General features: G+C 37.1%; 2 protein-coding genes across 4 annotated transcripts; one reads left to right on the top strand and one right to left on the bottom strand.

The window, feature by feature from the left end:
- Window positions 1–85: 85 nt before the first annotated feature.
- Window positions 86–2,080, bottom strand: rpl32 (ribosomal protein L32). The gene is made up of 4 exons (XM_081383903.1): window positions 2,023–2,080; window positions 1,275–1,375; window positions 674–855; window positions 86–262 (listed from the first exon to the last, which is right to left on the bottom strand). The coding sequence occupies exons 2-4, from the start codon at window positions 1,368–1,370 to the stop codon at window positions 133–135; spliced, it is 408 nt and encodes a 135-aa protein (XP_081240029.1). The 5' UTR covers window positions 1,371–1,375; window positions 2,023–2,080; the 3' UTR covers window positions 86–132.
- Window positions 2,081–9,122: 7,042 nt separating this feature from the next.
- On the top strand, window positions 9,123–21,753 carry ssuh2.2 (ssu-2 homolog, tandem duplicate 2). Of its 3 annotated transcripts, none has more exons than XR_014031431.1 (14): window positions 9,236–9,439; window positions 9,756–9,808; window positions 10,251–10,340; window positions 10,419–10,488; window positions 12,232–12,361; window positions 12,446–12,506; window positions 14,236–14,354; window positions 14,431–14,493; window positions 14,568–14,656; window positions 17,824–17,916; window positions 18,011–18,116; window positions 20,014–20,121; window positions 20,484–21,261; window positions 21,311–21,747. XR_014031431.1 is itself a non-coding variant. In XM_081383647.1 (13 exons), exons 1-13 carry the CDS (start codon window positions 9,417–9,419, stop codon window positions 20,625–20,627), a joined length of 1,149 nt encoding a protein of 382 aa, XP_081239773.1. In that variant the 5' UTR covers window positions 9,123–9,416; the 3' UTR covers window positions 20,628–21,753. The 3 variants fall into 3 exon arrangements, 1 of the variants encoding a protein (XP_081239773.1); XR_014031432.1 differs by having other exon boundaries at window positions 20,484–21,264; XM_081383647.1 differs by having other exon boundaries at window positions 9,123–9,439; window positions 20,484–21,753.
- Window positions 21,754–21,783: the final 30 nt, after the last annotated feature.

Below are 21,783 nucleotides of genomic sequence, written 5' to 3'. Positions count from 1 at the left end.
TCTTCACAAAAACAAAACACACTTTTAGGGCATAGTCGCAACAAATCATCTAGACAAAAAAAGAAATTGACAATATTAGAAAATATGGTTTTATATTTTTCACTTTATTGAAAAGACAACAAGATAACCAGATTATTCGTTCTCCTCGCTGCGGAGTCTGGCGTTGGGGTTCGTGACTTTAATGGCCAACTGTGCGGCCCTCTCCACAATCAGCTTCCTGTTCTTTGAGGACACATTGTGGGCGATCTCAGCACAATGGGTCCTGGAGAGAAAGAAAAACCTTAAGGTTACACAAATTCTGTTTTTTTTTTTAAATGAACGCAACATTGCTGCCCTCCCCAAAAAAAGACTTGTTCAAGTAACACTTGTTATAGTATAGGACCTAGTTATACTTCGAGAGACTCAAATACAAGCACTAGTCACTTGTAGCAGATTATCTTCCACCTGCTGGCTACGGCAAGAGCTAGAGGTAGAATGGGTATTTCCTCCGCCATGATATCTCTCTGAATTCAACACCTGGGATGAATACGGGCAATTCAGCAGGTATGATCGCAGAGACGGGCAGGTCTAACTATTAGTTACATATTCAAACACAAAGAACCAACATATTAAAACAATAATCCAAGCAAATTCACATTGGGTATAAAAAGTAGCAAAATCCTTCTGCTCTTACTTGTTGCTCATCATGAGGACTTCGAGTTCTTTGATATTGTGGACCAGGAACTTCTTGAATCCAGAGGGCAACATGTGTTTGGTCTTTTTGTTGCTTCCATAACCGATGTTGGGCATCAACATCTGACCCTTGAAGCGTCTGCGCACTCTGTTGTCAATACCTCTGGGCTTCCTCCAGTTTTTCTACAGACACACATTTATATTAGACCATGCATTATTTTAGAAGACTAAGTTAATTGAGTCATCTACTATATCAAGCTACATAATGATCTCGAATAGGTTTTGGGCAGTTGTTACATTTAAAAAACACTTACTGCATTAAAAAAAAAAAAAAAAATGCTAGTGCTCAAAGATGATCAGAACTTGCAGCAAGTGTTCAGCAAGTATGCAATATAACTTGCATAAATACAAATGCATTCATAAAAGATGAAGTATTGTAGTGTTACTTTACAATTAAGGCAGTCGCAATAGATCAAATGTATGCATGGATAAGTTGTTTAAAAAATCTATAACATGAATCTACAATATATATATAAGGTGTATTTCCATAGCTTTTCCCTAGTCACTAAATCCCAAATTCCTTGATATTCCAGGTTTCCTACCCTGATCTTGACATATCGGTCCGACTGATGTCTGATAAACTTCTTGGTCCTTTTCTTGACGATATTAGGTTTGGTGAGGGGTCTGAGGGCTGCCATGATGCCTACAAAAATGACCAAGCAACAATGAATTAGACATTTAAAAAAAAACACACATTTACATAACTTACAAACCATTTTTGATGAACAATGACTCGTAGTTTTGACTAAAGCGATCTACGTTGACATGTAGCACGTACGTTAGCAATGTTAGCAACCAGTACGGTCTTAAGACGTAAACAAAAAACAAGTTAAACTAAACCACGCGATAAAATACAAGTTTAAAGCAAAACTTATCGTTTAAAACTACGGCAGACATCTAAAATATATGCTAAATATCATGCACAACACATGCAACTAGCACAAGTAACGTTACTAAACATAACATGCGTGATATTGGACGCTCATATTGAGCATTAAAGTATTAATACATTTTTCATTTTTAATTATATGGGACTCTGCTGTAATGTTAAAGCTAGAAAAGCAGCATTCATTTTATTCTGTGACTTCAGGGTTTCATGCAGATCACACCAATGGCCGCCATGTACAAACCCCGTGTGATCATTCATATAAATACCGCACATAATATCGCTCTACGAGCCGCAATATCGGCACATTTGAGTGCAGTGAACACTAACACAGCGATATGGACTACGAAACGTTTATTTTCATCTGAATGTAAAAGGATGAATTAAGATTTTATTCCGCTCACCGTTCGGCCTGCCTCTACCGAAGACAGTCCTGAAGAAGAGGAGGAAGTGACGCAGTGACGGCCTGGAAATAACATCAAGCGCCGGAAGTGGCTCCTGCTCTGAAATGTGGCCGTGCGCAACATTGCCGCTGGTGGTGTGTTGTTGTTGTTGTCAAACTGCTAGTTTGCAAGTGTGAATGTTGGGTTTAATATAGCAGGGAAAATTATGTTTCAAATTATTGCATAGATTTGACCAAATAAAACATATTTTTAAGCTTAAAACAAATATTTTTAAAAATCTTTTAAACTTTTCCCCTTTCTTTGTACAATTGGTTATTTTCATCCTAAGTTATATGTACTATATTAAGTATGTACATTTCATTGCAATTGTGTTTATTCATGTGTATTTTTAGTGATACCTCAGCAATAAAAAAGTTTTTTGGCTTTCAGAATTGTTAGCCTTTACTGTAATCTTTAAGCTAGTGTGCTCCAAAACAATGACAAAATTCAATTTTAGACGATATAAGCATTCAAAACGTACAGTCTCCCACTTTTGCCATTAGAGTGGTGCAGGTATGACATCACTTTGAAGGCCAAAACGCAAAAAAGCGCATTTTAGCACTTCATCGTCCCGAATTCAATTTATTTATTTATTTATTTTTTTTATGGGGTTTTGGTTAAATGGCTGAAATAAGGTATGTGTATGTGGTGAATACAAGCTCAAGATAATTTCACGTTTTATTCCACAGCATAAAATACATCAATATTACCCCCACTCGTGTTTTTTTCAGCTGTTACATGTCTTGACAGGGCTCTCAAGTTTTACTCAAAGCTTGGAGTGAGACCACATGCGGTTAGGGGAGGAGCCCAAATGGAGCCCCGCCCCCATATGTCCCCGCCCCCCAATTTGACCCATTGTTCATAATTAACCAGCCCAAATTGAAATTATAATTGGTAAATCTGATAAATGACAGAGCAATTCATCACATCAAATATACTCTTTAATGTTATATTTCAAAATTACAAATAAGTTATACAAAAATTACAAAAATATAACAAATTGCTCCAAACAGTTTGAAAAAACAAATATTTTTGCATTTTGAATGTGTCTAGTCAAAATGGTATAATTATTTATTGTGTGGTGCATGGGACATTGTGAACAAATGACATATTAGAGTATTATTAAGGTGTGTGAGTGTGTGTGTACACAAGAGTACACACTCCAGCTTATGAAATGTGTTTTGTGTTTGAAAAATATAAAATGCAATGGCAATGATTAATGTATGTTTTGACAGGATATAAAATATTACCCAGAGCACTCTGCTTTAATACATGTAGCCTTAATGTAACTAGAAAGGCTATTAATACAGTATAATATATAATTTAAAATAAAATAAACAAATTTAAATGTATTTAAAATAAAATGAAGAAATACATCTTCATTCCTTCCCATACCCACTAACATTCCCTTAGTTTAAGAAAACGTAAGCTAGCCAAACTGAGCCAAAGCTTCTGGCCTGGTTGCAGAGTAGTTGTAGAGTTTTTGACTGCAACAATAATAATGTAAACGATGGGCTATATATTAAATGTTCTAGCCTAAAAATGTTAGACGAGCTTTCTTCCAACTTACCTTCTCCATCACGACGTGTGTTCACGCGATGTTGTTGGTTACCTAGTAACGAACGTACGGTGGCCGAGAATGTTCCGTCAACTTCCGTGTGTTCGCGCATCTGTGTTGCCTTGTAACAAACGCAATCTGGCCGAGATACGTGCTGGCGGCAGGAAACTTCACTTTGTGTGCCTGCGCCTCGTATACAACGTTATATATAAAGCTCGCAGGACAACTTGGTTGGCATTGCCTTTTCAGCGTGAGAAATACACGGTGTGGCGTGTGAGCGTGTGAACTGGTTGAATTGCGTGTGTCTCACGCCCAATGCGTGAGACTTGAGAGCCCTGTCTTGAAAAAGGTGGTTGCTAACAAGTGGCTAAATGGGACTACAGAGGCAGTCGAGGAGATTAAACGCCATCGCGCCGAACAGATAAACTCAGTCCGCTTTTAATTATGCTTTAATTATGCCGTTAGGCTTATAATTGTGCTCTTACAAACTACTTAAGTTAAACTCAAACGTTCAGGGTAATGATGGTGACATTAAAGTCATGGAACCGTGGTGTAGTTCATTTATAGCCTAACTTTAGCTTTTTACTTCTAGCAACTGCTTTTAGGCTTCAAAATTCATAAAAGTTGTGTTCATCTGTGATAATTATCTTGATGGACAAAAACGTGTAAGTATCATAAACTTTTGTTGATCACAGAGCTTGTTTTTAGCGATAGTCCAAAAGCCTATGGGAAAATCCTATTGGGATTTTGTCGAGGGAACCAGTGTGATGCGAACTGCCGGTTAGCCTACAAAATGACATCACACCTGCACCAACTCTATATGGATCAATGATTTTGATGACATCACTCTGCACTTCAGATGCTCATCAGATTTTCTGTCCAATCAAATGCTCTCTAGATTCTGAAGCCCCGCCCCCTACACTATAGGCTGAAATCAGTCACTTGTTCACACATTTACTATTTTCTACATGGTGACTGGCACACATTGCGTTATATAGGGGATAGGGAACAGACAGTGTAAATATGCTTTCCATTGGGGCGAATGAAGTCCGGTTTCATGTTAGTGTCACGCGACACGATAGCACAGAGAGGGTCATACGCGTGAGTCGGTGCAGACCACAAAACCTATCGGACCCATTTGAATTCTGCACAGAATGCTATATTGTAAAGCGATATGGAGGAGAAACGGTTAGAGATTTGGAGGAAACAGCGGCTTTACCAAGCTGTGATATGAACTAAACGCTATTGGCTACTTTAAAAAGGGGAGGCGCTGTTCAATATTTCCCGCCCTGTCTTCCTGTTTCAGCGGAAAAAACATCAACACATTGATTAATGCTGCGTATTTCAAGGCACTTTTAAAATTAATTTACCAAACCGATCTCATGAAAAAAACTGATTTTGTTTGAACTCAAACAATGGCTGCCTGCATCTGAAAGCTTATAGCAGAGAATGTCTAATAAGGCGAGAAGTTTCACTCTCAGTAAACTTCCGGCTTCTGAACTGGTTGCAGTTCCACTCTGGCTCCATATGAGGGCGCTCACAGGACGAGTGCAGAATGAATGGAGGTCTATGGCGCTATACCAATAAAAATCCACTTTTCTCAAGATATAATTTTTTGTCTAGTAATTTGAATGTTGTATTCGAAAGGAGATGCAAAGAAATTTCACATTGCTGGGCGTTAGATTTTTTAGAGTCATTTATTTGCTTTAAAAAGTCTTTTAAAATGTCTGTATGGTCATACACATCATATGACCATACAGCTTTACGGCAATCCTTCAGTCACTTTGGTGCTTTCGCGCTCTGCACTTTCTTTTCTCTCGAGGCATCGACAACACAGCTGACACAGGTAAACACACTTGCTAGAAGAGTTTTTGTTTTGTTTGTTTCTGGTCCCGCTTCGGATGCCACGATGCCATCAAGCGGTATCTCTGGTCGTAATCAGTCCTTCACTGACCAATCAGCGTTCATTAGCAGAATGCTAGCATGTTATGGGCAACAACAACTCAACCTGTACGAAATCGAAAGGACATAAGTACTCGTTCATTCAACTTTCGACCTATAACCCATGTTGAACTTGCAAAACCTACAATCAAATCTGAGATTTCTCAACGGCAATCGGATGAAAGAGACAAATTTAGCCATCTAGCCCCATAGACTCCCATTCATTCTGCACTCATGGGCGATCGCCCCCAGTGGAACTCTGGTGGAACTACAACCAAAATTTGGAGGGAGTGGGCAGGCTCTCCGTAGACGGGCTCTGCTTATAGGCAGCTGACTTGTTGGCTGCATTCAAAATCACATACTTTCCTACTATACAGGCGAAAAACAGTATATGTGACAAAAGTATGTCCGAATTCACCGTAGGCCTACTCATAAGAGTAGGCAAAAAGTACCCGGATGACCAGTGAGAATCTGAAGTGGGGACATTATCCCACGAGGCCACGGGAAAAGATTTATGAATGGAAATGAAGCGACTGAGGCTTGTAGGTCATGTGACAGTCACAACATGGCGGGTATACGTTCGAATTTTTGTTTTACTGTCGCGAAGTATAATTCAAATTCAAATGTAGCCTCTACTCAAACCATAGGCGCCGATTTATGTTTTTCTCCGTGGGTGCTCATGGGAGCACGCCCTTTAAAAAAAAAAAAAAAAAAAAAAATGTTTGCATTTCAGAACCTTATAGGAAATGGACAGCGTCCGACACGAACACTACACACACCTATTTACTTGATAATAAAGCCGTAAAGTAGGCTATCTTTCAACTCAGGACAGCGCCACTTCCAGGGCTGGACTGGGACAGAAAATCGGCCCTGGCATTTTGGCCCAGACTGGCCCAATATGATCATAAACACCACCCATCTTTGCACGCCTTTGAATATGTTTTTGTTTAACTCCTATTCATTAAAACCGCTAATGCCATGTAATGAGTGAGTATAAACGAGTGAGAGTTAACAGATGAAATAAGTACAAAATTGTAATTTATTAATACAGTCGAACTATACTCCACAGTGATGAATCCAAAAAACAAGCTATAAGCTGCATTGACAGTGTTTCTCAAAGGAATTTTGGTAAAACTGTGGTGGGTGGACCTCTAGGGGGGTTTGGGGGCATGGTCCCCCTAAGAATTTTTTTTGCATTTTAATGTTAAATTCATCAATCTGGTGCAGTTTGAGGGTTCAAAATTAAAAGCTCCAACCCATATTCAGTGTGCAAGTATAACAAAGAAAACAAATCAAACCTCTTTTAATAACAGTGTCTGTCTATATTACACTACTACATAATAATAGTTATACTATTAATCTCATGATAGTAGCCTATATATTGTAAAAAATAATGCACCGAAAAATAAAGAAAACTTTCATAATTAGTTTTGTACTAATTTCTAAACTTGAAAGAGATAAGCACATGATCTTTTATTTTGACGGAAACTGCATCGAGCTTTTATTTTGGCGGAAAACATGGATACAAACGTGTCTCATTAAACTTCTAGTAAATTGCTGTAATTGTCAACTATGCAGATGTGGAAATTATCTGTAACTGGGTTATGGGTTCCTACACTCATAGTCAAAGTGTTTTGAAAGTAGTTCTGCTTACCGCGGACTCTACGTTACACTTTCTCATCTCTCTCTCCTGATCCTCCTCACTATCCTCATCATCAGCCACTGGAGCTGATGAAGGTCCTGCTGCTGCAGAAAACACATATATCTTGACACATTTTACAGCGTCTGCTTGAAGGGCCTGTATCTATTTTTCACGCTATTTCTCTGCACATTCCTTGTGTTTCTTCTCCATCTCTCAGACTATTTTGACAGATACACACTTGACACTGCACGCTCGCTCGGAGCCCAGAGGGGGAGGTGTTTAATGATGTGATTGGGCCAGCCCAGTGTCAATCAAGATAACAACCAATGGGCCGCTGATCTACGCGTTTCATGGGCCGGTCTGTCAGTGGAAAAAAAAACTAACGCTTACCTTTTTTTTGACCAATGCATTACACCGGCACTAACCCAGCGCTGTCAATTAAACAAAACAAAACGAATGGGCCGCCGATGTACGAGTTTTATGGGCCGTCAAAAAAAAAAAAAAAAAAAAAAAGTATGAGATGTATCGGCCCAAAAGCACGTCGGCCCACCTGGCATTTGCCCGGTATGCCAGATTACCAGTCCAGCCCTGGCCACTTCTCACTATACAGACAGGATTGGAGATGAAAAGTTTAACAGACACGTTACCGCGATCAGCTAAGCCTTTCACAACATTGTTTTCTTCAGTTTTCACTAGCTATTATTTTCTTCAACTCCTCAGCATCCATCTCGACTGCAAGCAGATCGCGCGCGCGGTTATGATGACTTTTTAAAAGTGAAAGTAGGCATAGAGACTCCTGGGAGGGTGTGGGCTCAAGGCTCAAATAAACTGATGTGGATTTTAAATTATTTTATTAACTTGAAATACAGGCATATTTTTGTACATGTGTTCCTAAAAATGTGCATATATTTTTACGTTTGCACGTGATTGTTTTAAACCCGTGTTTGATCTAATGACTGGATAGCTCATGACGTTCTAAACTGCCAGAAGGCAGTGAAGCCACCGGAAGTGTTCGAGCGGCCATCTTACGATTCCCTACGTCATTCTATATAGATCAGTGGTTTAGACCCGTGTTTCCCCCGTGTCCGACCCGACCTGCACCCGTTTGAGTAAAATTTGCGGGTCACCCGTCGGGTACCCGAACCAGTGCAGGACTCTGTCACACAAGTCCACACAGTATAAATTTGATTTGTTGACTCACCATTGTGGTTAATTCTTCAGGAGGAACGTGTCTGCGTACAGAGCGGGGTCACTAAAGAGGCGTTTTCATCCGAGAAACGCTGTGATTGGTGGAAAGGATATGGAGCAGGCGACTGACAGCGACATAACCAATCACAGTGTGACAGACGCTTCACATAGCACCAACTGCTATGTTTAATTTTAAATGAATGTAGCCTACTGGCAGTCCGGCACACGTGGGTGCTCGGTATTTTCCGTGGGTGCTCGAGCCCCGGAGCACCCACGGTATCGGCGCCTATGACTCAAACTACACGATTTCGGGCGCACTTGACTTGGCTATCCCACGATGCAATGCATTCAACTCTACTGTGCATTTGATGAGTTTGAACATTTTATACAAAAACTGCAATCTCAGTTTATAGGCCTATCTTGCTGGATTAAAAATTTAAGGAACGAGGTCATGTTGCTTTGAATCATCATTGCACAATGTCTGGTGCTATTAAACAGTAGCCTATTCTGAACACAACTGATTGCAACAGTAACAGGATTGATTAGTAGGCCAACCAATTGATTTTGAAGAGTGACAAAAATAATAATAAATTAATTTATTGAAATTAATGTTTGTTTTTGAATTGTTTGTCCTCTACATTAGCGCTGTGCTATAAAAAAAAAAAAAAAATAAAAAAATACTGCTAAACCTGAAAGACACGTTATATAGCAAGGCTTTATTCCAATAACCGCAATACATGCTGGTACGCAAAACATCTGTTACATGAAGACAACACTGTTTAGGCTTCTGTTGTCGACGTTCAAGCTTATAAACACATAAAAACAAATTTTCTTTACAAAGTAATAGTATAGGGAGTTAGAATATTGATGTTTGCCATGTCAAATGTCCTCTTAAAGTCTCAACTTGATATTAGCTTTATGATGATAAAGTCTCAGGTTACAGTGCTGCTCTTCCGCTTTCTTCCGTATTAACTCTCGCTTCTCACAAAACGAAAGTTATTTGTGGATCGCGCTGAAGGAAGGAGGATGGACAGGACGCATCTTCTGAGGTATGGTCGACAAACTTAACGAAATTATGAAGAGAAGTCCGTTTGGATGCTGGTTTTAGCAGAGAATATTGACATAAACGCAACATCGTGCAAAAGTGTTATCTCGTCAATCTAGCGATAAAAACGTATGACGAACTAAAGGCAACGAGTCATTTGAGTGTCTTTCTTTCTTTCTTTCTTTCTTTCTTTCTTTCTTTCTTTCTTTCTTTCTTTCTTTCTTTCTTTCTTTCTTTCTTTCTTTCTTTCTTTCTTTCTTTCTTTCTTTGTATTTTGCATGGTAGTGGGCTAATAAAAACACTGTTTTGTTTTACAACAGTGACCAGGATGGAGTCCACACTGGCCCATCATGCCCTGTTGAACCTTATGCAGGTAATCACAAATTATTTCCAAAAGATTTACTCAAATATCCCTAAACAACCATCTTACATGAGCAACTGTATTTATGGGTAAAACTTTATCATGTCCTTGTTAAACGTTAAATGATGCATATTTACATGCCTAAACTAACCCTAATCCAAAATGTAATCCTAATTTAGTAAGTGCTGAATGTAGTTAATTATTACTCATTACTTAAATAATTACACTCTATCAAGGATAACCAAAATAAAGTGTAACCCACATAACCACATCACATAATAAAAACCTTATATAGGTCACCCCGTTTTCACTTCAACAAAGCTTCCTTTAGCGTAACATGTTTCCCGTTTACGTTTCTGCTGTTTCCTTGTTGCACGAAAAACACAGTAACAGCCTTAAAACATGTTTAAAGAAGACAGTAGGGTGAAATAAATGTGTGATGTACATTAAACAGACCCGAACACAGTGCCAGGCGATGTGGCGACGGCTCCTCCTGCAGATTTAATGCCTGTTGTTCCTGGATATGAACGTTTGGGGCCTAATGGTGAGAACAATTTCAGGAGCTTCATTTGAAACGGAGAGCAAAATGTTGGTAATGTTGGATTTGTTATTACATCCACAGTCATTCCACCGTCAGATTTTGGATCGGCGCAGCCTCAAGCCCCATCCAGTGCTCCAGAGCGACGCTTTGAGTAAGAACCGCAGCACTTACACAAGAAAATCAAAGTTTTAATCACTTGAATGATAAAATACACATTATTATAAATCTAGAGCTCATTCTTCACTCTCTTTATTGGTGCATCAGGGCTTAAAATGCCTCAGTAAGTGGAAAATAGAAAGAAATATTGCCCAATGTGTCTTTGTTTAGTTAAAAATAACTTTAATGCATATCACTTTGCAATTACGATTTCCAAGCTTGTAATTAGGAGTTTGATTTTAGTTGTCTCCTGTATTTGGACATGTTGATGATTGCTCCTGCCTTGCCTGACTGGTTTTCTTGTCATGGCATGAATTCATGAATGAGGCAAATCTTTATTTATTTATTTATTGAACTCCACCTTGTTCCTTTGTCATTGTCAGAACACTAGACCAATGGTTGGTCATGTATCCTGCAGCATAGACTCATAATTAGTAGTGCAACATATCTAAATGCAGCATAACCAGGCAAAAGAAAGAAGAAACTAGAGTCAGCAAGACATTTTATGATCGATCAGCCCCTCTAATGATCATATTGGAATAGGAAATAAAGTTTATACATAAATCATTTATGCTAAATGTATAAATAAATATGTAAGGATAATGAAAAGTAATAAATTATTATTGCTAATTTAATTAATGCATTTTTATAAAGATTTTATATTTATATTTTCGGTTTTAATTTGAATTTTAGTTAAAGTTTTCATAATTTGGTTGTGTGTTTTTGTCATTATTATTTATTTTATATGTGTATTAAGTTTAAATTTAGTTTATTTGTTTTTATTTATTTTAGTACTTCAACTTTAACGAAAATGAGAAATGTTGCCTTGGAAACTAACTAAATAAAAATAAGTTTACATTTTTGTACATTTTATTTTATTTCAGTTAAAGTTACGGAGCCCCACACATGATGACATGCAGGAAAAAAAAGTAAATTGTGCGACTTCCCCCTGTAGTCAATAATTGTATCCCTTAAAACTTATATTTGATCACCAAAATGACATATTTAAACTTTTTTTCCTTGAAAAAAAATCTCCATGCCTTAAAATAGTTAGAATTTAACTTAACACCCTTGCCTCATTTAGTATTCACGGTTCTATGAATATGCGAATGAGCCCCGCCTCCACTCACTCGCTCCAGCTCTGAGATCCACTCGTTGACGATCACACGTTGATCTGATTGGTTACAAGGTAGTTTGTGACGTCAGAAACACCAGCGATTTCAAACCGTGTTTTTGAGACTGTCTTTGGTTCACTGCAGTTTTAAGGAAAAAATACTCAGCCATAGTTTTGACATGAATTTACGCATGGTTTGTCTTAAAGCATATTAAAAACATAGACATATAAACAACATTAAAAGCTTGTTTTTCACCACAGGGGGACTTTAAAATGAGGGAAAAAATGTGTCAATTGTATGCACGATTTAGTAAATCAAGGGAACAAATGATTATATTGTGCAAACGATTTACTTAAAAGGAGGGAACAAATTAGTAAATTGTGTGCATGATTTAGCGAAACAACGGAATGTATTATTATGTCATGCGCACGATTAACAATTTTTTTTCTGTATGTCATGTGCAGGGTAAAAAGGGATAGAAACTTCTGCCATCATTTACTCACCCTCAAGTTGTTAAACCTGGCTTGGTTAAAATGGCCTTTCCATATTGAAATTCCTGAAGTCAATGCCTGATAAATGACTGGTCAAAAGTTCACATGCTAAAGTTCACGTCATGTCCTCAGGATTCCTGCGATCAGTGAAGAACTGGCACAGGAGGCCTTCACAAAATATGTCACCAGCAAATGCTGTTACGGCTCTAAACCGGTCAGAGAGATGGTGTTCACAGACCTGCAGTCCCTCAACACATATCGGGTCAGCATCAGCATTCACAAGCATCATGTCCAACTATATATATATGATGCCATGCTCACACATGCTGAATGTTTGTCCTTATAGTACCGGTTGGAGACTTTTACAGAGTCTAGAACCACAGAGTGGGACAGTGAACCATACGATGGTGAGCAGAGTCACATTTTCACTTACTAATATACACACACACACACACTGTCAGTAATATACTTGTCTCAACGATTAAGACACGAAAGTGTAAGTGCGAAAATAAGTGTACACCAAATGTTTTAACTAGTAATTTTCGTACTTGTTGTGAAAAGTAACAGTAGCACCTCAATGCAGTACACAAGATCCGAGGGGAGGAGTCGGATCTTATATAAGGGGTGGAGATTGGTAGGTTTAGGGGTGGAGATGGGTAGGTTTAGGGGTGGGTTTAGGGATCAGGGGGTGGAGATTGGTAGGTTTAGGTGTGTAAGGTGGGAGGAGTTGGATTTTATCCGACTCCTCCCCCCGGATTTTATGCTCTGCAGTGAGGACCATCTCAAAAGTAATGCGAAAATTGAATGTACTGACAGATCTCATTCAAACTGAGCTGATATTGACAGAGTCAGAAACATATATTAAAGGCACAGATAAATGTAACATTTATTACAACATGAGAAGATTGTTTCAAGTTCACTTAAATAAAAACTTGTTATAAGATTTTATAAGCCTATTAAATGTTAAGCATTATGGCTTTCAACCATACAGCAATGTTGAGTGGCGACAATAGCTCATTTCATTCCCTTAAAATTGGGGGGAAAAATCCTCCAAATTTAACAATATACATATATTTATGTTGTTTCTACATTCATTTAGAGATTCAATGTAAAATTTGTCTTAAATTATAAAAATATATTACAGATTTTAATGTTTGCATTGATTAAACGTCATTAACATAAAATGTAAGATTAAAGGTCCCTATAGACCCCTTTTGCGCCTACGTCACGGCGCTAGCTGGAGGCAAAACAAACGGAAAACTGGAGGCGGCCAATACAAACCAGCACAGATTTGGCTACATAATAAGGAGCTTAAATTATTATTTTTATTATTAAAAGTCATCTTGTTGTGTTCTTGGGTGCAAGAATCAATAAAAAATGAGTATGCTGTATCTGGAATTTTTATTTCTAGAAAATATTCATATCATTAAAATTGCACCGTAGTGTCACTCTTTACATTGTCGTCTTGGCGCTGGCTAGGCAGAACTGCGGATTGAACCACACAAGTCTTTACATGACCATTCAGCACATAGTTATATTATAGGCATCTAAATATATTTATATGTCCTCAGTTTCTCTTTACCCTCGGTTTCTCTATTGGGTCGGTGTAGAAGTCAGGCCACTCAACCGGAGGTAGCGTTAACATTAATCCTGTCAGTTCGTCCATTGACTGAGCGTGTACGGTCATCTGGTTCCGTCCGTTAAAATTAACTTTTGCAAATAACAATCGGCATCCTGGACAGTGAGTGACCTTGCACATTAAGACAAAATCGGATTTTCTCCAGTCATTGTTAAAAAACAAGCTAACAAAACTTGCAAACTAACGTTAGTGAAGCGGCCAGAGGGATCTTTCTGCCTCCAGCTAAGCTCCGCCCACACAAATACGTCACCGTGTTTACCAACTGTAAAAGGGTCTATATATATATATATATGAGGCGGAGCCTCAGAGCCACACCCACCTATTACGACCAACCAATGGTAGTTTTGGCCTACTAAAACAAATTTTTGGCCTGATTTAGTTCCCATCACACCAGTTTATTCTTAAATTTCACTTGAAGTATATCGGGACCTTAAAAGCACTCATTTGTATATGTATATATATTTTATATATTGAATGTGACTTGATTGACTGAACAGGTCAGGTGGTGGATGGATTCGGAGTGCCCCCCGGTCCGTGGAGTATCCCTGTGCCCATCCCGGCCCTCTTTAAAGACTGCGAGAAAGCCGTCCGCGTTCCTCACACGTCTACTGTCAAAGTAACACATTTCAGTCCTCCATTCATCACATTCAATGAACAATTCATCAATGAACAATTCGTTTTCGTTGTTTTAGGGTTGCCATTCATGCCTGAATCTTGGAAGATCTGCATGCGGAAGATGCGTAAATTCTGGCAGGGTAAGTATGACGACATGACGTTTTTAATATTTCGTTCTCTCTATTTTTTCATTATAATATTTCTATTGTTACAGACTCGATGTGGAGGCTGTAGTGGCACGGGTTGGACTCAGTCCAGTGAACGGCAACGCTGTACGATGTGTCGGGGCTCGGGCATGATTAAGTATGGAGTCAACCTCTGGTTTTGAATTAAAATTTCAACAAAAATGCAACATTACACTGTTAAAAATAAAGGTTCTTTATTGGCATTTATGGTTCCATTAAGAACTTTTAACATCCATGGAATCTTTCCATTACACAAAAGGTAGTTTATGATGGAAACATTTTCTTTATATTTTTAAAATGCTTTTATAAAGTTATAAAGTCAGAATTGCGAAATACAGACTCGCAATTGTGTTATAAAGTCAGAATTGCGAGAAATAAACTTGCAATTCTGACTTTTTTCTCGCAATTGCAACTATATCTCGCAATTCTGACTTTATAACACGCATTTGCGACATTATATCACGCAATTCTGACTTTATAACACGCATTTGCGACATTATATCACGCAATTCTGACTTTAACACGCATTTGCGACATTATTTCTCGCAATTCTGACTTTATAACACGCATTTGCGACATTATTTCTCGCAATTCTGACTTTATAACACGCATTTGCGACATTATTTCTCGCAATTCTGACTTTATATAACACACAATTACAAATTTATATCTCGCAATTCTGACATATTTTCTCCGAATTGTGAGATATAAACTCGCAATTGCGAGTTATAAAGTCGAATTCTAAGGGAAAAAATACTTTTTTCCTCAGATTTGCGATTGTGACTTTATATCACGCAATTCTGAATTTTTATCTCTCAAATGCGTGTTATAAAGTCAGAATTGCGTGATATAATGTCGCAATTGTTTGTTATACTGTCAGAATTGCGAAACATAAACTCGCAATTGTGTGTTATAAAGTCAGAATTGCAAGAAATAAACTCACAATTCTGACTTTTTTCTCGCAATTGCGATTTTATATCAGGCCATTCTGACTTTATAACACACATTTGCGACATTATATCACGCAATTCTGACTTTATAACACACATTTGCGACATTATTTCTCACAATTCTGACTTTATAACACGCATTTACGACATTATTTCTCACAATTCTGACTTTATAACACACAATTACAAATTTATATCTCGCAATTCTGACATATTTTCTCCGAATTGTGAGATATAAACTCGAAATTGCGAGTTCTAAAGTCGAATTCTAAGGGAAAAAATACTTTTTTCCTCAGATTTGCGATTGCGACTTTATATCATGCAATTCTGAATTTTTATCTCCCAATTGCGTGTTATAAAGTCAGAATTTCAAGATATAAACGCAATTCCGAGAAAAAAGTCAGAATATCAAGTTTATTTCTCAAAATGTCGAGTTTTTATCTGACAATTCTGACTTTATAACACGCATTTGCGACATTATTTCTCGCAATTCTGACTTTATAACACACAATAACAAATTTATATCTCGCATTTCTGACATGTTTTCTCCGAATTGTGAGATATAAACTCGCCATAGTGAGTTATAAAGTCTAATTCTAAGGGAAAAAATACTTTTTTCCTCAGATTTGCGATTGCGACTTTATATCACGCAATTCTGAATTTTTATCTCTCAAATGTGTGTTATAAAGTCAGAATTGCGTGATATAATGTCACAATTGTTTGTTATACAGTCAGAATTGCGAAACATAAACTCGCAATTGTGTGTTATAAAGTCAGAATTGCAAGAAATAAACTCGCAATTCTGACTTTTTTCTCGCAATTGCGATTTTATATCAGGCCATTCTGACTTTATAACACACATTTGCGACATTATATCACGCAATTCTGACTTTATAACACGCATTTGCGACATTATTTCTCACAATTCTGACTTTATAACACGCATTTGCGACATTTTTCTCACAATTCTGACTTTATAACACACAATTACAAATTTATATCTCACAATTCTGACATATTTTCTCAGAATTGTGAGATATAAACTCGAAATTGCGAGTTTAAAGTCGAATTCTAAGGGAAAAAACACTTTTTTCCTCAGATTTGCGATTGCGACTTTATATCATGCAATTCTGAATTTTTATCTCCCAATTGCGTGTTATAAAGTCAGAATTTCGAGATATAAACGCAATTCCGAGAAAAAAGTCAGAATATCAAGTTTATTTCTCAAAATGTCGAGTTTTTATCTGACAATTCTGACTTTATAACACGCATTTGCGACATTATTTCTCGCAATTCTGACTTTATAACACACAATAACAAATTTATATCTCGCATTTCTGACATGTTTTCTCCGAATTGTGAGATATAAACTCGCCATTGTGAATTATAAAGTCTAATTCTAAGGGAAAAAATACTTTTTTCCTCAGATTTGCGATTGCGACTTTATATCACGCAATTCTGAATTTTTATCTCTCAAATGTGTGTTATAAAGTCAGAATTGCGTGATATAATGTCACAATTGTTTGTTATACAGTCAGAATTGCGAAACATAAACTCGCAATTGTGTTATAAAGTCAGAATTGCAAGAAATAAACTCGCAATTCTGACTTTTTTCTCGCAATTGCGATTTTATATCACGCAATTCTGACTTTATAACACACATTTGTGACATTATATCACGCAATTCTGACTTTATAACACGCATTTGCGACATTATTTCTCGCAATTCTGACTTTATAACGCGCATTTGCGACATTATTTCTCACAATTCTGACTTTATAACACACAATTACAAATTTATATCTCGCAATTCTGACATATTTTCTCCGAATTGTGAGATATAAACTCGAAATTGCGAGTTATAAAGTCGAATTCTAAGGGAAAAAATACTTTTTTCCTCAGATTTGCGATTGCGACTTTATATCATGCAATTCTGAATTTTTATCTCCCAACTGCATGTTATAAAGTCAGAATTTCGAGATATAAACGCAATTCCGAGAAAAAAGTCAGAATATCAAGTTTATTTCTCAAAATGTCGAGTTTTTATCTCTCAATTCTGACTTTAAATCTCGCAATTGCAACTTTATATCACGCAATTCTGAGAATTGCGAGATGTAAACTCGCAATTGTGAGAAAAAAAGTCCGAATTGTGAGATAAAAACTCGACATTTTGAGAAATAAACTTAAATTAAAAAAATTTAAGATATCTTGCTTTGTGAATGTGGTATTTACCTATCATACAAGACATAGCTCCTTATTGCCAGAAACATTACAATGAAAAAAATAACCTTAATGACAGAAATGTTAACGGTGTGTTAAATTATCTGTATTCCAGGTGTCATTCCTGTGGAGGAGTCGGTTCAATTTCCTGCAACACATGCAAAGGGAAAGGAAAGCTCCTCTGCTTCATCAAACTTAAAATCACATGGTGAGAAGACGTGCAGTTAGCACCACTAATCAGCACAAACAAGCTTATGTACTTTTTTCTTCATGCTTTTTTCTTCACATGTTTATCTTTTCAGGAAGAACAACATTCATGTTGCTGTGATTGATAAGCGCTCTGGGTTCCCCGTTGAATATCTCGACCAAATTCCTGGAGAGAAGCTTCTAACTGATATGGCTAAAATGGTGAGCAAAAAACATCACGGTGCTCATGATGTCTTTGTTATTTGAAGGGTTTTTTCTGAATTTTAGGTTATTATTTTAGGTTATTTGAGACCTTAGATTGTGTATTCATATGTATATTTGAGATACGACCGTTTACACGCTAATGATGTCTGTTAGGTGTTCAGAAACTTGAAACCTGCTGTGTAAACTATTAAAAACAATTCTGTTAATTGAAATAAACCTGAAATAAAATTAAATCCAAATATTAGATGAAAATATCTGCATAGGAAATCGCCTAGTGTTAATCTGCATCGCTATTTGTACTCGTTGTGAATACGCAGGCCACAAGAAGTAATTAGGTGTTGTTGTTTTTTTTATATCACTTTTACTCAGGACATGCTAGCTGGCAACAAAGGATTCCATTCATTATGCTAAGCTAAGCTAGCGCCGACCCTGTCAAAACTAAAACAATGCATGCACTAGGCATGTGCCGGTATCACATTTTCATGCTGCGATTAATTGAGTGAGCTTTTATCACGGTATACGGTATTATCACGATATTTTAATATTTTAATTTTAATTTAATTGGGGGGGGGGGGGGTAAAAATAAAATAAAATAAAACTTGCATCACAAGGTGTAATTGTGATTGTCATAACATTTGGTAACTAAACTGAATTTTATTAAGTTTAGTGACAACATGTTACAATGATTACATGATACTATGACTGGTAGGCTACTGTTTGTATTGCTTAACACAAATTTAACGATTTCAATTCAATACTTGGAATTTGATTTAAATCTTGATTCAGTATTGACTAATTTTGGATAAATATTAGGAAGGCTACAGTAGATAGCCCACATGTTATTTTTTTCTCATGAAAAAAAAAATAATCTCACATAATGCTATGTAACCATATAAAGCCCTATCAGCTGGTATTATTAAAGGTTCCAAATAACTAATTAAATCAAATATAATGTGGTTTTTATTATAATAACAATTATGTAATGACACAAGTAAAAATATAATAAATATGTAAAAAAGTGCAGTGCACATATTCAGCAAAATACTCCTCTTTATCTATATGTTTTAGTCATCTAACATGCTGCTGGTCATTAAATGGTTTAAATGTAACGTTCTGTGACACAATTGTTCTCCTGTTTCATATCAAAAGTAACCTGCTCTGTCTTGTTTGACGGTCTTCGTGTCCTCTTTGCTCAGCGATTTTTCTCTGCGTGAGGAAACGGATGTGTGGCGTGAGCGTGTGAAGAGTCTCGCGCTGAATGCGTCGAGTTGGCAGCTCTGCTTTTAGAAGCGGGATGGATCCAGATAGATCGGCGGCGGCCATAGAGGCGGCGGCGTGTGAGGACTGTTTACATTAGACTAGAAAGTGCGCTCCGGCCGCATGCTTATACACGTGGCGATTGTTTACATCAGAGTGCGCACGTGTTTCGCGCAGCATATACGCAGTGTTTGTTTAAGCGGTTGATGGAAAATAAGCTATAAAGCGCGTTCTAAAAATCTAAATTCAGATCTATTATTTTTCACGGTATTTTGAAGTGCCCGCGATAACAATATCGTGCATATTTATTACCGCGATTTATCGCATTACCGAATACCGGCACATGCCTAGCATGCACTGAGACAAAAATGCATTTGCCCATCTATCTAAATGTAGGAAAGAAGGTAGAAGAAGCCCTATTTCAAAAAAACGGTGGAGTGTTCCTTTAAGTATATCTTTAGTTGGACCTCAGCACTATTTCCGTACTATACTAAAGTACATTAAGTGGAAAAAATGCAATAAAAAACACCTGATTTGACCCCTTTAAAACATCTTCAAACTGAATCACTTACATCAATTACTTTACAACGTAACCCTGTTTGGCTTTGCCACTGAAGTTTTGGTCCCATCGCTGCAGGTCTATCCAGTCGTGGGTTTCCCGGACAGCTCTGTGAACGCAGCGTCTGAAAGTGCTGTGAGGGAACATCAGGCTCAGTTCTCCACCACCTGTAATATTCTGCAACAGGTTGAGTAGCATTCATCTGATAATACAAATTAGTGCTTCTGTCTCTTTAAGGCCATATCTCAGCCTCCACTCTTCTGGGAATTAATGAAATGACCTCTTCCCATTGCCTCACTCCCATGGAATCCTTAAAGAAACAGGATTAGAGCTTGCGGGTTACAGCAAGTTGTTTGTCATACTGTCAAGCAGTCTGAATATCCCCATATATTTAAACAAACTAAACACGAATATTGAAAAGAAACGGAGAAAACCATACCATGCTCTTCTCTAGAGAACTGGACATTAAAATGCATTTGATACAGAATGTTAGAGACAAAGCATAAGCTCTAACCTTGTGTGTGTGTTGTGTGTGTGTTTTTTTCCAGAGGCAGACCATTGAGCTAATTCCCATCACTCGAGTGCATTACACCTGGAATGAAAAAACCTACATTTATTTTGTATATGGTACTGAACACAAAGTTTACACCAAGGATTATCCTGCTAAATGCTGCTGTTGCTCCATCCTTTAAACATGCTGTATAGGCCACTGTCACATGTTAAATGAGCTATAATGTCATCTTCATATGAATGGTTATACATATTTGAAATCAATACAAAGAAACAGTAGGCAAATTAAAAAAGACCATGCTTTAAATGAGTTTCTATCCTAAATTTGAGACTTTTTCCCCTCAATTCCGAGTTTATTACTCACAATTCTTACTTTTCACCTCAGAATTGTGAGATCTAAGCTTCTTTTAGTCCGAATTCAAAGTCCGATTTGTATTCTGAAAAAAAAATTGTAAGATAAATATTTGCAATTCTGAGGGAAAAAAAGAACAGAATTATGAGCGATACCTGTAAACTCGCAATTGAGAGAACAAAAGTCATATTGTGAGATAAATTCAGTTTCGCCTTTTTATTTTTTGTATTCCTTGGTAGAAAGAAGCTTCCATTTATTAATCATTTTCAATGCACAATAATGAAAATTATCTGACACATTCTTCCTCTTTTTTTAATTATAAAATCTTAATGAACCTTAAAAATAGGCTTTATTTTATTTTTAGTGTAAAATATTATGCTACACTATATTTACCTGTCATATCTTCACTTTTGCTAAAAAATAATTCACTGTCAAGTTATTTTGAAATGCTTATTTTAATAGTTGTCGCACATAGACCATTATGAAAGTGTACTGTTACATTTTTAGTAACAGTACACTTTTTGTAGTTATTCATATTTTTCTTAATTGCTTATTTTTGTTATGCAATAATTTGTATAGGCAAATGCATCATACTTATACACTACAAGCTGATCCTATAGTCGTAAAGGGATAATTTGCCCAGAAAGCCATTTTAAACTGTCTTCAAAGTTTAGTTCCAGATCCGTACGACTTTATTTCTTACGCAAAAAACAAAAACAAAATGAGATGTCAGCCAGAATGGCAGCGTGAGTCTCCATCCACTTTCATTGCATCCATTTTTATAGAAAAGAATGTCGACAGACGCGTTCACATGTTGTGTCTCGCGGAAGTCATACGGGTTTGCAACGACTTGAGTGTGAATAAATGAAGGAACTTTTGAGTAAACTGTGCCTTTAAGGACTCTGTAAATTCTGTGAGATGTAGTGCGCTTCATTAAAACAGTCTGTCAGAACGTTATTGTGGGCGTGTCTTCATTCCTGTCCAAG

The sequence above is a fragment of the Scardinius erythrophthalmus genome (genome assembly GCF_964197995.2).
Source record: "Scardinius erythrophthalmus genome assembly, chromosome: 14".
Taxonomy (NCBI): domain Eukaryota; kingdom Metazoa; phylum Chordata; class Actinopteri; order Cypriniformes; family Leuciscidae; genus Scardinius; species Scardinius erythrophthalmus.
The sequence above is the reverse complement of the archived record's forward strand: the minus strand, read 5'-3'. Positions and strand labels throughout refer to the sequence as shown.

Coding starts and splice junctions, on each gene's coding strand:
- ssuh2.2 (XM_081383647.1), top strand. CDS start 9,417: ATGGACAGGACGCATCTTCTGAG. Junction 14,355..14,430: donor CTCACACGTCTACTGTCAAA/GTAACACATTTC, acceptor TCGTTGTTTTAG/GGTTGCCATTCATGCCTGAA. Junction 18,117..20,013: donor TAACTGATATGGCTAAAATG/GTGAGCAAAAAA, acceptor CCATCGCTGCAG/GTCTATCCAGTCGTGGGTTT.
- rpl32 (XM_081383903.1), bottom strand. CDS start 1,370: ATGGCAGCCCTCAGACCCCTCACCAAACCTAATATCGTCAAGAAAAGG. Junction 856..1,274: donor ACCGATATGTCAAGATCAGG/GTAGGAAACCTG, acceptor GTGTGTCTGTAG/AAAAACTGGAGGAAGCCCAG. Junction 263..673: donor GTCCTCATGATGAGCAACAA/GTAAGAGCAGAA, acceptor CTTTCTCTCCAG/GACCCATTGTGCTGAGATCG.